This window comes from Uloborus diversus, chromosome 5, assembly GCF_026930045.1.
Source record: "Uloborus diversus isolate 005 chromosome 5, Udiv.v.3.1, whole genome shotgun sequence".
NCBI classification, from domain to species: Eukaryota; Metazoa; Arthropoda; class Arachnida; order Araneae; family Uloboridae; genus Uloborus; species Uloborus diversus.
This window is the reverse complement of record NC_072735.1, coordinates 142,362,018-142,377,053: the sequence shown is the minus strand read 5'-3', so window position 1 is coordinate 142,377,053 and position 15,036 is coordinate 142,362,018. Positions and strand designations below refer to the sequence as shown.

The 15,036-nt window shown below is 33.7% G+C and overlaps 1 protein-coding gene across 1 annotated transcript in view; it reads left to right on the top strand.

Annotated features, from left to right (window-relative positions):
• Positions 1-15,036, top strand: part of LOC129223171 (1-phosphatidylinositol 4,5-bisphosphate phosphodiesterase-like) — a 187,421-nt gene that overhangs the window by 45,052 nt on the left and 127,333 nt on the right. Inside the window, exons 17-22 of the mRNA XM_054857738.1 lie at positions 1,371-1,387; positions 1,721-1,856; positions 4,334-4,418; positions 5,500-5,572; positions 8,281-8,384; positions 14,332-14,599. Of these exons, the coding sequence (XP_054713713.1) occupies positions 1,371-1,387; positions 1,721-1,856; positions 4,334-4,418; positions 5,500-5,572; positions 8,281-8,384; positions 14,332-14,599 (683 nt within the window). The remainder of the gene's footprint in view (positions 1-1,370; positions 1,388-1,720; positions 1,857-4,333; positions 4,419-5,499; positions 5,573-8,280; positions 8,385-14,331; positions 14,600-15,036) is intronic.

Genomic DNA, 15,036 nt, shown 5'->3' with positions numbered 1-15,036 from the left:
ACTAGAGAAAATATCCTTTTACATAAAACAAACCGCAACAATATACGTTCTACCATTCCTGAGATAATGTAACGAAATTTCCAAGTGAGAAATCATGACAGGCTCGCCATCGGCCCAGGAATTTTTTTGGGCAAAACAAAAGAAAAACGTATTTCTTATTTTTTTAATGAATTTTAACATATGTTAAATTTAAAAACATCGGAGACCATCATGTTACGCCCCTTGTTGAATTGAGATGGATTCTACCTTGTAATTTTTGTTAGCATACCGAAAGTGAATATTCACACTGCAGAACTGACTGAACACCCTTCATAGCATTCATGTTAAAATTGAATAATCGGGTAACATTTACTTTTTGCAAAAATTATTGTGCTGAAAGTTAGTGTCAACTATAATAGTAAGAAGGAATCCGTTATGAAATACACATTATTTCATTTTGGTCAGTTTGAAGAAAAAAAAGTGCCTTTGGCTGTAAATAAAATTGAATATTTTATTCTGAGTGAAACACTTTTAAAAATGATATCGGAAAAAATCGGTTGCAAGAGATTTAAGTAAGAATTTTTCCAAATGATTACTAAATTCGAACAGTTTTGAGAAAAAAAAATGCTTTTTTACTTCCTTTTACAAAAAAGGAAGTATTGTATTCGCGAAAAAAATTTCCCTCAAAAATCGGCCTTAATTTCCATTATTCTCACCCCTGAATGAATATTGAGTTTTCTTTTAGACCCGACCACACGTGGATATATGCCTAGAAATCTACAGACACCCGAAATATCCATTTTAACGACCCCCGAGTTAATTACAACGGATTTTCTCGTGACGTCTGTATGTACGTATGTATGTGCGTATGTGTGTATGTATCTCGCATAACTCAAAAACGGTATTCCCTAGAAAGTTGAAATTTGGTACGTGGACTCCTAGTGGGGTCTAGTTGTGCACCTTAAAGTTTGGTTGCATTCGGATGTTCTTAAGGGGGTCTTTTGCCCCTTTTTGGGGGGAAATCATTATTAATTTCGATGTAAACTCTAGTGGTGTTATAATTTGTTGGACACTTGGCGATACATCGCCAGTCTTTTGGTCGCCAAGTTTTGTCGCCAACTTGGTGACAGATTTAGCGATTTTTTTTTTAATTTTTTAATTCGGTTTCAATATGACCATATTTAGAGAGTTAACCATTGAATCACATTAAAACTGCCAACAATGGGAAAATTTATCTGTATAAAACATTTTCTTTGCTTCGGTTCGCAACAGACTTGAAATGAAAGTATTTAAAGTGTTTTTTTTGCTCACTCCGAGGCACTATTATCTTTAAATTGGAGTAAAAGGAAGTCATTTGATGCACACATCAGCTCGTTTTGTTCAAAGTTTAGTCACTGATAAAAAATGCATTACGCTTTTCAGATGTTAGGTTTTTTTTTTGTTTTTCAAATTTTACTGACGAAAGTATAAAACTATTATGAAACTAAAATTTGCATTGCCTGAAATTAATGTGTAATTACATCAAAAATCCTGGAGTTATAAAAGTAATTTTAGATTTTTTTTTCTACATAAATTAACAAAAACCAACAGTTATGATACTCTAAACATATCAATTAATCGCTCCCAATTTGACAAAATTATCGAAATGTCGCCACGAGGTGCAGTAGCAATGACACATATGTCTCTGTTGAATTTTGATAAGGGTTATTGAGTGACATTCCACGTTCGATTTTTTTCTGACCAGGAAGTGTCTGAAGAACAGGCTGCCATGGCCAATTACCAATACACTGGGGCGACAACCCACGTCCATCCATACTTGTCATCCATGATCAATTACGCCCAGCCGGTGAAGTTCCAAGGATTCGACGTTGCTGAAGGTAAGCAGAAAATAAATGAATAAATAAGCAGGTAAACACTTGCATTTTGTCATTGCGTTGACGTTTGATTAATTGCATGATTTTTTCAAGCGCCGTCTGTTGTCTGGTTTAATTAAAAAAATTCTTAGAATCGTTAGAAAGTTTTTTTTTTTTGGTTATTTGGAAGAGGCCGATCAAAGGTTTGACCTAGTTTTGGAAATCGGAAAATGTCAAACATGTCAGTTTCGAGAAAATTATAAAAGGGATGATCGTTTGAAAATGTAGTCGAGCCCGTTTTATGGAATTGCCAGTTTCCGACGAAAAGTCGTTCTAATAAGTGAGACGATCCATTATCCCGGATCAAAAAATTTAAGTTACAGCGGTTTGGTACATTGAAAATTAGTTAAATTGAACCGGATATTCCATTATTCAGGATCAAAATGTCAAATTACAACGATTTGGTACATTGAAAATTTAATAAATTAAGCGGGATATTTCATTATCTGAGATCAAAATGACAAATTGCAGCGGTTTGGTACATTGAAAAGTTATTACATTATGCGGGATATTTTGCAAATTAATATTCCAGAATACGGGCTCGACTGAAGACATTTCTTTCTGCGTTTTCTTCTAAGTTTGAATAAACGAATGTAGAGAAATTCTTTAGTTTTCAAGAATAGTACTAAATTCATGTTGAATTTATGTAATTTAATTTTGTAAGGAAGATAACTAAAGTAGCTATTTATTTGAAAGTCTGAGAAATACCTGGGCTAGTATAAAAATAAAGCTACGTCAAAATGTTAAATTTACATATTAAATATCTTTTTTTTTTTTAAATAAAAAGAGCTGTCTCTGTGTGTTTAGGTTAGTTTGAGCGTGTATGTGTTTGTTTGTGTGTAGTATTTAGATTAGAGCACTGCGATTATAGTAATGAAATTTGGTCATTAAAAATGACTTAATGAATCTCGAATGCCTAGTTTCATACTTAGAAATGTTTTATTTTACATTTTGTATCTTTTAGCTAATATTTTTCTTGAACTTTCTGTAGCATTGCTATTAATGGTTGTTAGGAAGGTTGGGCGGGGGGGGGGGGGGGGAGGTAATTGCAGCTTTGGAAAGAACAAATCTTTTTAAAAATATTTTTTCATTTGATGCACCTAACATTAAAGCAAAGCTCTCTTTTCTCGAAAATCTTTGAAATCCAAAGCAAAACTCCAGCATTAAAGATTCTAAGTATTTTATGTTTCGTAGAATTTTGAGGTAATAATTGAAAGATTTTGCTCTTATTTAAAAAAAATAAAACGGTCAAAATGATTTTTTTATTTGTCTTAAACTAGTTTTTTTCCTTCGCGAGGCGATTTGAAGCATTTTAACCTGCGTCTGAAAAGAAGTTTCCCTTAGTGGATTTTCATTTTCATATTGGCTGTATCATGTACCTAATTTTTCTCTGAAGAATATATTTGGCTACTTTATTCTATGCTTTTCCTTCGTTGTCTTCTTTTTTAAAGGCTGGCGTTTTATGACTTACACTAGTGGTAACCACACGCCTTTGCCCGTAGTTGAAAATTAAAAGGTTATTCGGTTCGCCTGTATATTTACAAATAATGGATGACGAATTTCTCGCCAATTGGCTATGTTTATTCGCTCTCCCATTCCACTTCATGATCATTTTGTAATTTACTTGTCCATCTTATGATAATTTTGCTCCGGAAAATGTTCTTAAAATTGAAATAAAAGAAGAACAAAATCGAATTTCCGAAAAATCGCTTCGAGGTGCACACCCCCATGCTACAAAATAACTTTGTGCCAAATTTCATGAAAATCGGCCGAACGATCTAGGCGCTATGCGCGTCACAGAGATCCAGACATCCTACAGACATCCAGACAGAGAGACTTTGAGCTTTATTATTAGTAAAGATAAGCGATTAATTTTCATTTATTACCTTACCATTCGATTTCTTTTTCTTTTCAAAGCTTATTAAGTCTTGTCCTGTAACCTTTGTTATTTTTTGATTTTTAAGTTATGAATTGTTATGAACAGTGCTTCGTCACTTCATAGGCAGAACCGTACTGGTACTGTTAGCAATTATGTACCGAAAACCGAACCAACTTTCCGGCGAAGTTGTATCTAATACTAAATATACATGACTGCATTGATTTACTATGTTTTTTTTTAAACTTTTGAACACATTCCTGGGGAATATTGTCATGCTTTGTATGTATGCTATTTCAGCTAATAAATTTTCGTAAAAAAATATATATATATATATATATATATATATATATATATATGTTTTTCTAATACACAGAAATCAAAAAACAAGTAGAATTTTATTCAAACAAAAAAATGATGTTATTAACAAAACCCTTATACGTCACAATTTTTTTTCTTTTTTTTTTTGCTTTAATTCATTAAGTTTCTGTTCTGAGTTTAAAAACACTAACTAGTAAGTTTTTACCATTTATATCCATCTTTTCTTTATTCTCCTTTGTTTCAGAAAAAAATATTTACCACAATATGTCATCGTTTGCAGAGACGGCAGCTTTGGGATATTTGAAGTCACAAGCAATTGAATTTGTGAAGTATCCTTTGAAATGTTCTTAAGAGATTTGAAATGTTTTACTTAAAATGTGGCAGGTTTACCTTCTGTATGAAATATAAAATTTAAAAAAAATGTTAAAAGCACTAAATGGCGATAAAAAAAATCTACATACGTATTTCGGGGTGAATATGAAACCAGGAGCAGATACAAGGGGTGGTCATGATCCTTCCTAAACCATTGACAGTATTATCTATCCATCATTACTGTATATGAACCATAATTCAGTAATTGCTTACAAGATGAATGCATGTAGAATATCGTGCAAATATTACTACACATTGTGTTTAAATACATTATGAATAAAATGTAAGTGTTTGCTGCAATCTTTTTCATGTATTAATCATTTGTTTAATCAAATATTTGAAATGCACCCAAACCTGTTTTTGTGCGGTCTTTTTTGTGCGATTTTTTTGTTCGGTCTATGAAAATTTCACACAAATTGGGATGCAATTGACTAATCTACCTTTTAAACAAGTGCTTAATAGTTTAATTTTGAGCGATTTTTTTAATGTGATTTTTTTATAGGTTTGAGTTTAATACTTCTTTTTATTGAGTCTAAAATGAATTAATAAAGTTTATGCCCTACTAGGCACCTTATTCCTGGCCAATTTAGTATGTTTATTCACGCCCAAGCAGTTCCTGAACTTTTTCGTATCCCAGACTCAATATTTGTCAGCATAACTCGCCCCTTCATAAAATGCTAGCCTGTATCCGTCCCTGCAGGAAAACCCCATTTTAGCCTATTTTACATTGCAAGTAAAGAAAACTTCTAACCCCTAAAATCTCTTCAGGAATTAGTTCGACTCAAACTGATCGTTTTTACTTCCTTTTGCATAGTAAAGGAAGTATTATATTCACAAAACATTTTTCATTAAAATATTTGTTTAAATTTCCATCTTACTCGAATGCTGAGTTGTTTTTCCGATCCAACAGCACGTGCATATGTACTTAAGAACGTATGGACGCCCTAAACATCCATTTTGACAACCCTCGAGTTAGTTTAATATCTGTTTAATATCTGTATTTGGTAAATTATAATTTTAATCTTAACAAAAGGAAAGTTACAACAAAAGACAGATGAGCCGCATCTATCCCAAAGGCACTCGAGCGGATTCAAGCAACTACATGCCTCAGGTAAGATTAACTAACCATAACTAATGCCTCAGAAAATAATTATGAACCATAATTAAACAATATTCATGTTTCTATAGATAGGCACAGTAACTTTGATAATATAGACAACGTCTTTTCACTTCCTATAAAAGGGGAAATCAGGGTAATGACGCTCATTGGGAAAACAGAAATAACTAGTCAAATTTATACACAAAAATCTAACATTTTTTAACGAACTATAACTGCAAAGTATAAGAAATATTTTGCAACCAACTAATTTAAATAAAAGTTTTAAGAATTTTTTAGAATTATTTTTTAAAAATTACACCTTTGATTGAGCGGTGATGTCCGACATCGTGAAGTAATTGCGCTCAAAATTTGAACAAAAGTCACATAAGAGGTTGAGTGGGTGGTTCACACCACTACTTTCGTGAGTGACACAACATGGAGCTTTATACGATTACTTTCTACATATCGCACCTCGGCAGAGAAATAAAAAAAAAAAAAAACAGCATCGGGGAAAAAAAATCAAGGTTTTACGAAATAGTAGTATTAGTATTAAGCAGGCCCGTCATATCAAAAGTTTAATTTCCAAATAGGTGGGAGGGGGGGGGGGGCTAAGGAACTAAATATATTTTATGGGAAAAAAAACAAAGAAATACGTAGAGAATATGTTTCTAAAATTTAGTGGAGGTTAATTACCGTCCTTCCCCTGATCACTCAAATGACGGGCCTGGTTTTAAATGATTAAGTTTCAAATAGCACAGTAAGTGGATAAAAATGTATGATGTGGTGTTTACTGGTTAATTTTATTGTTTAAATTAATAATGCATAGTTGTTCGAAAATTTTTCTTCTAAATTATGAAATTTCAATGATGTGTCACTGTTGATTATATCGTTTTTACACCACCTCGCACCAGTTATGCAAGTTAACTTTGAACGAGTTTTGTGGCTAGAAAGATCATTATATTTAGATTTTGAATCAACAGTTAATGCGTTTTTTAATACTTTGAGTCGTGTCACTTTCGTTGCCGGGATGCAATATTCTTCTAGCAAAACCACGTTTCATTATTCATCCCAAATTCAACGCAAAATCATCAGATTTCTGTCTTATATCTTGTCTGATGTGAAGCAAATTATCTGGGTGATTATCAGTATCATCACACAGGTGCACATCCTCAATGTCTTCTTCGAGGAGGTGTCATGCACTGACCAGCTCACATTAACACCATTATCTTTATCGCCACTTTGGGTTTTAATGCATTACGATTGGAGTAACAAGGCAGCACTACAAAAAGAAATAAAAGCATTAACCATTGCGAAGAGATAAAATGGAGGGAGTGAAGACTTTCATTCGTGGACCAAATTACCCCAAACTACGTAATAGATTTTAAAGAAAAGCATTGGAAAAAATCAGGTATCTATCGCTAGTTTTACGCAAAACGTCTCAACCATTCATCGTTGTTGCGTCACGTGACTAGAGGTCTTTGACTCAGCTTTTGCTAAGCCAATAGTTGGATTTACTCCCTCCATTTACTAATTCCTGCTCTAAGGCATGAGCACACAGCTAAATGTATATCTTTTCCGCCGTAATGAGTAAATTTACATTTAAAATTAAGAATGCCAATTGGCCTTCATATAAATGTAGTAGAATTTTATAGTAGGATAATTACAAACTCTACATTTGAGGACACATAGACAGTTTCCTTTCGGCGAAGAAAGCACTCTTTTGTTAACACTTACAACAATATTTGCAAGGATAACGGCACCAATAACAAACATGATTTAAAACATCGCTCTCAGGTTAGATCAATTTTCTGAGCCTTTTAATGTATTTAGACTTTTAAACGATTTTCCACTTATGCAATTAGATCTCATCTAACGTTTGGTTGCTTCTGGATCTTCTGAATTAGTTAATTCTATTTTTATTTGCTCAATTTTGAAAAAAGATCCGACCCCCAGTAACAGACCGAAAAATCCGATGATACCCAGTAACAGATAGGATGAGTAAAGGACGAAATTCCCTTTTTATCTTTAAAATGTACAAAAGTTCTTTATTTTTCAGAACTAAATCCTTATTAAGTTCAAATGAGCATGAAACACCATCTGACCTTGTAGTGGCTGTTCATAACCTTCCACCGCTGCCTTGTAAATACCAAATGGTTCATAAAATTCACTCTAATAACACTAGATGGTTGCATCGTATTCATAGGCCACAGCAACGTCAATTTTACTTGCCTAAAATTCTTATTATTTAAATCCAAACTTATGACTGTTACTTAGGAAAACTGCATCAACATACAGTTTTATCGAACTCCTCCTCTTGAGGCTAAAAGCTTTCTTCACCTGTAAAAGGAAAAAGTCTTGAAACATTTTTCCCCCGAAAAGTCATCAATATTGTCCTGCTATCAAATACTGACGCTATAATTGGATAATGTTCCAAGAACGAACTTTTAGCGTCAGGAATTTGGTTTAGTTCCTATAATTACCTCATCAATGACTGATACTCAAAGCGAAAACCAGCGTTTGTCGAGTTCTACGATTCATTTGATTTCCTTGACTTATCATTAGTGGTTATTACTATAGGTGTCACACGTTAATTTCCTGCCAGTGACCTGTAATCTAAATGCAATTTTATTTTTTGTCTTAATCAACATTTGTTCAAGAATACTGGAACGTTTTATCTTACTTATTTGACAGATTTTTTTTTTTTTTTTTTTTTTTTGCAGATTTTCTGGAATGCTGGCTGTCAAATGGTTGCGTTGAATTTTCAAACATCAGATTTACCTATGCAGTTGAATCAAGGGAAGTTCGAATACAATGGTGGATGCGGGTTGGTGAAGCCTTATGTTTTGCACAAATCCATTGTGAAATTATTTTGTATAATTATAGTTCAGGTTAAGTTAAGACACTAGTCGTCAAAGTAATAACTCGTGTCTTAACTTCAATGATATGATGTAGCCTAAGAGCACTAAGATTTTGGAAACACTCTCAACGAAATGTAGTTTTATATTTTTGTGTTGATATTGCACTAATTTTCATTATTTTACTTTTACCTGATCAGTTTAACCTCTTTAGAGTTTAGAACAGTATTTGATAATAGTTCTGTTCGTATTTTTATAAATATGCTTTCTAGAGTAATTATGGGGACAAAATCGGGATTTTTTCGACGAAATTCATGAAAGGGGAATGCTAGTTTGTTAACTCAAAATGTATCAACTTCAAGTAATCAGAATAAAATAAATTTTAAGTAAACTGGATCTGATGAAGACGGTAAATAATAATTGGATTTTTCATGAAAATTAGAAAAGATAGTACATAAGATAATACCTATTCCGCGCTGCCTGTAGTAACAGGTACCTGTACAACGAGATTCCATCCCATCATTTGTCTTAGTCACTGTTGCGAACATTTGTTTGATGCAACAAATTCCGATGTAACATTCGATTTCTGTTTGGTAAAAGATCGCATCCACGACCTGCTTACAGTCTGACCACCAATGAGATGAAAAGGCAAACAGCCGGTTTACAGACGGAAATGGACGCATCTATTAGTTTTTGAGGATGCCAGATTTTGCAGATATGTGTTAGCCTTTAAATAATGCAGAGTCACGTTGAATTGACGAAGGCGTTTGCCAATTCCATATCATCCGTGGGCAAATTGTGGTTATGATTTATGTACGTAATATTCGTAAATTGCTAGTGGTAAAAGAAAAGTGTTTTACAGCTAAATCCCGTTTTAGCGAAGTCCATTACAGCGAAAATCTCGTTTTAGCGAGCACTTTTGTTATTCCCGACTCAAATTGCATAAGAACAATAACGAAATAACAAAATTTCGTTACAGCGAAACGATTTTGCTGCTTTCTTGGACTTTCTTAACACGGGATTCGACTGTATTTTGTTTTTCCCCGAATGGGCTAGTGTAATGATGTCTTGTAAGATAACGAACTCCTCCTTATAATTATTCATAGGTTCTTTATCTCATCTCCGCTTACTAATGTAATTTGTTACATTTAATTTCTACTATTATTATTTCCTAACGGGAATTAAAGGTTTCATGCATTTTAACCACCTTTCTCGTGACTAAAAAAGTTCGATCTATTTGAAACATGAGTGCCCCAATTGCCAAATCGATTAACTCCACTTTTAAAAAAAAATTCTCATTTTTGCTTTAATAGTGCTTTATCATTGCTTAGCATGCTCCGTTAGGCAATAAGATTGTTTTTATTTTCCAAGTCGGATTACAAATTCTGAGTGAAAACATGAGGAAATAATATTTAAAAAAGTATTACTTTAAACCGAAAAGTTGAGTCAGGAAATTTACCCGAAACTATAATCTTCATGCAACGAGTGTTAATGTCGCCCCCCCCCCCCTCCCAATCTAAGTTATCAATCTTTTCCGACTTTCCTCTACTTTTATCACTGAAGCGATCATATAATTAACTGTTGACCCTCCTGTGCCGCTTCACTGATTTACTACGTTCTAGTCAAAGATGATTTATTTCTTTAATTGAAGAAACGTGGTATAGTTGCTAATTATGATTCAGATGGCGACTGGAATATGATTGTCAAAGTGTTAAATAAATAAAAGAAGTAATGAACATAACGTCCGAAGAAACACCTATCATTTTATACTTACATAAAGCATATAATATCAAATTATGACAAACCGACTTTCATGGAAGAAAGAAAATCGCATCAGTTTTAGGCACTAGAGTCGCAATAATGGTCACAATTTTCATAAAATTCATCAACAACACAATAATTAAAAAGTAATTAGTTTAAAAGTGATCAAGTTCATCCGCGGAAGCAATTCACACCAAAATGTATTTTGAATAGAATGGTATTTGCTAAGATTGAGCAGTATAGTTGGTTTATTAATTTAAGTTAGTGAATAGGGTACTCCGTGGCTCTATGGTAGAATCAGGGTAATCAGATTTTTGTTTTGAAGAGGGTTTTACCAAACACATATCTCGTGAAATCTGTATGATCAATAAAATTTTATTTCATTCCTACATACATTCTAATGCTTTTAGTGACTATAGGTTATTCAAATGAGGGGGTACTAATTGATGGGCATTAACATGAGCTAATGTAAAAAATGACGCATTTATTCAATGAAGGAAAAAAATCTGTGTGCACCACATAACTTAACCCCTATTAAATAAATATTCGATGTCCTTTTGAGAATTCAAATGAATAGATGCCTGCACTCATGTGATCGAAGTAATGCTTCTTAAATTCGCATTTTATGCCACTTACAAAATGTATGAGTTATAGAGTTTAGTACATTGAAATTTAGAGAATTTGGATGTTTTTTGTTAGCGTCATGTGTTCGAAATCAAAAGGAAAACGCTACATTATTTTTTAAGAAATTATGTTATCGATAACTTCAATAAAAATAAATACTGCAGATAAAGCAATAAATTTGTACAACTATTCCATAAAAAAATTCATTTTTCAAATCAAGGTGAAACATAAACAAAAAATAAAAATTTAAACAGTAATAATAATTTTTTCAGCAAAAAAGAAAATAAAAATAAAAAGCATATTTTGGATTCGTTTTGAAAACTTTCGGGGGGGGGGGGCGGTTGGACCAAAAAAATCCACCCTTAAAATACGGTCCAGGATAGAAGATTTTTCTTCTAAACCAGAGGAGGTGGGCCCGATTCCCGCCGGTGCACTGGGCGTATCCCGCTGGTGCTCTTATGTTGTAAATCTTTCCTATGTGTGTGTGGAGGCAAGATGTATTGTACGCAGTCCTCTATGTATGGGAAGCTGTTTAGCTTCAGTACAAATAAATAAAATAAGTTAGTGAATAAACTGAAATTCAGACACACTCCGAGAGAAGTTAAGCACTGATGGATGTATAATGTCAAAGGACGTAACTTGAACGCAGAAAATATAAACTTTTTTTGACATTGAACCCTTGCCTTAGCTTCTCCCCTATTTCCTTAGCTTTAATGTCAACAACTTAATCATAACCACTAAAAATAAATGTTTAATGACGATGTATTTTGTAATTTAGATAAAGGAAAATAATTTAATAGTTTAAGGAGAATCCTAAAGAATAAGAAACGCGTTTAATGACATGGAGAAACCGCAGTAGATGGAACATTCCATAACGACAGTCACTGGCCGCCATTGAATGCGTGAAACTTAAAGTAAACGTGCAGTAGCCTAGAAAAATACAACGCTGTTTGCATTCTATCAGGCAATGGCAAAAGTTGTTTACTCGTATGCGCTAATCCCCGCATGTGTTTTTCGGACGCTTGCCCGTCTACTGGAAGGACTCAGTTGCCCATGTAAACGGTTTCTCGTTGCGTTTCATCATAAAATGCTGCAAATTTATTTACAGTGCACCCAAACCTGTTTTTATGCGGTGGATAGGAGCCGCATTAAAAAAAAATTGTTCGAAACTTCACGAGTAGCTATAAAAAGTTGTTTTCGCAACACAATTAAAAAAATATTTCATTTTTATGCTGTGTATAGGAACCGCATAAAAAAAGTCTTTCGTAGAAAGTAACCCAAAATGTTATATTTATACGAAATCGTAATAAACCAAGTGATGATATATTTGCCGACTCCCGAAAAAATTCCCGAATAAGGAAACTTTTGGGGGGTCACAGTGACTTCCCATCGGGATGCCCCTGTCGTCACTTCCCTCGCACTCGTTTTATAAATAATTTTCGCTTGTTTTAGAAAAAAATGCCGCTTTAATTTAGAAAAAAAAAAAAAAAAACAGGTTTGGGTGTATCCGATGTTTGGTTGCAAGTCATGAAAATGGCAGCTTAGAAAAAATATTCAATTCTTTGCTATTTAACTTCTGTATTTATTTAACTGTAAAAAGTGTGACTTCTAACTCATTTCAAGACAAAAAGCGGCCAAAAGCACCATAAGTATGATTAGTAGCTAATGTGCTATTTACGAAAATTAATCGAATCAGTGAATCAGTTTCAGGAGCCAGTTTACCCAGTTGCTTTAACAAAGGTTGCCTGTTTTTGAGGTAATGGAGAAGAGTTACTGACGCTTAGTAGCAGATTTACAAAACTATACCTGCCCAAATTTTCACAAATAACGCCTGCCTTTCACACTGAACTACCCCCTCCCCCCCCCCCCCCCCAAAAAAAAACAGCCTAGCTATCCAGAGCTGCACTGTACGTAGTTGTAATCAGCACACCATTTTCATACGATGCATTCATTGTTACGTAATTGGTGCAGTTTTTAACTGAGCTCAATAGTGATGATTCTGTAACCGTAATTCTAACAGATAGCGCTGTTCCAAATGCCCATTATAAACTTACATGGTAAGGACAATGGGCCGTGGTAGCCTGATCGGTAAGGCATTGGACTCGGGACCGAAGGGTCCCGGGTTCGATCCTCACTGGTCGAAGACCCACCGTCGTCATTAATGGTGGCTGGGCGACGTTAAATATGCTCGTGGTCACAATGTCCTCCAAGTGAAACGATACCTCTGGGGGTGCCAGACTAGGAAGTTATTCGGCTCCTGGCCTGGTTCTAAATTGTCTCTCGAACTGTTCATAGATGGCCCCACCATCTATTGTGTTGTCTGTGTGCTGTCCTGGAAAAGAAAATTCTGGAAACATTGTGTGGATTAATAGAGGTATAAGCTTCCCTAGTGGAATAGCAGAAACCTCAAAATGTGTGTGTGAAAGAAAAGAAAGAAAGAAAGGACAAGATACTGTTGTGATTGTTAATTGAGTTTCTTTGTTTTGATAATTATTGAAGCTATTCTGTGGGATGATCGTTTATGCTCAGTGTGAAAGTAATTTAACTCTAGCTCTTGGAATGTTTTATGAATTAAACTCTCAGCAGCCAGTCTATATAGATACAAAAAGCGAAAAATATTTGAAGTACTAAATATTAAAATCGATGATGGCGGAAACAGTACCCAGTCTTTCTACAGTATTGTCTATGGTCTTGATAACAACAATAATTATACTACATGAAATCGCATGTAATCTGAAAAATGCATTGATCTTATATTTTGTAGTACAAGTTTAATGTTTAATATTTACTGCTGCATGATGTACCCCAGAGATTTCAGTACAATGCCAAATATTTGATAGAACCTCTGAGGAATAACTAGAGCAGATACACTTAAATATTAATGTATAGAACCTCGATTAACTGAGCTTCGATTAACCGAGGTTTCTGTTTACCGAGCCGACAATGAAGTCTATTTAAAAAAAAAAAAAAATTGCACATTTAATAAAATGATGAATTTTCAATTTCAAAAATAAAAATAATTTTTGGAAATTTGCGTTTTTTAAATGCATTTTTTAATGTTTAACTTTGTAGCATTAAAAAAAAAAAATAAATAAAACTTACTACAAGTTATTTTTTGTTTTAGTTTTTTAACTGTAAAACATTACTTTTTATGCGTTCATCTTTTAAAAATATTCTATTGTATTTTTAATTCATACATTTTTATAATTTGCGATCCTGACAAGTTTTTATACGAAGCTTCTGTTAACCGAGATTTCCGACATCCGAGGCACTAGCGGATCCAATTAGCTCGGATAATCGAGGTTCAACATCTAAATGATGCTGTTTTTAACTGTAAAATAAAAGTATGCAAGTTATAGTAGTATTTCGTTAAAAAAAAAAAACTATTTCTTGTGATGGTTGTTCATAATACTTGGCAAAATAAGAAACAAAGTTACTTCTGCTTCTGTCTCTTACAATAAATTAACTTTGAAACTGATGACAATACTCTTAAACTACGTTTGAAAAACTGAAAACCTGAAATTTGTTCAGGTATCTATTGAAGCCTGATTTTATGCGACGTTCTGATAAAACATTTGATCCGTTTGCTGAATCTCCAGTGGATGGCGTCATTGCAGCTGAATGCTCTGTACGAGTTATATCTGGACAATTTTTGTCTGATAAGAAGGTTGGAACGTACGTGGAAGTTGACATGTATGGACTGCCCACGGATACCATCCGCAAGGAATTTAGAACAAGACTTGTGCCTGCAAACGGTTTGAATCCGGTCTACAACGAGGAACCTTTCGTCTTCCGTAAAGTAAGGATTTAAATGTATTATGTTTATGTAGCTTTTACATGTTAATTTAGACTAAAGCCGAATACAAGAGCAGATACAGTTTTTTTGGTTTTGAAAGGGAAGAACCATTATTCAAGTATGACTTAGCATATCGAAAGGGTAGTGTCATAAATGTTAATACTGTGGCACAATTTATAGTGCAGCTCTGGTTAATTGAGCTATGACCTTGACTATGTTTACCTGTTTTAGAGGAGTTTAGTGAAAAATAGACACGTTATTGGCTAGGATTTTAGTTGGAATATTTTTGAAAAACTACTAAGAAAGTTTCTCAACTCAACTTAGCGCCAATTATAGTTTGACCACGAAAAGAAGGCGGATGACCTCAAAGCAAAAACATCATTTGTTTTGTGATATGTTTTTTTTTTAAATTATTATTTTGGAATAGATCGGATTAGCGA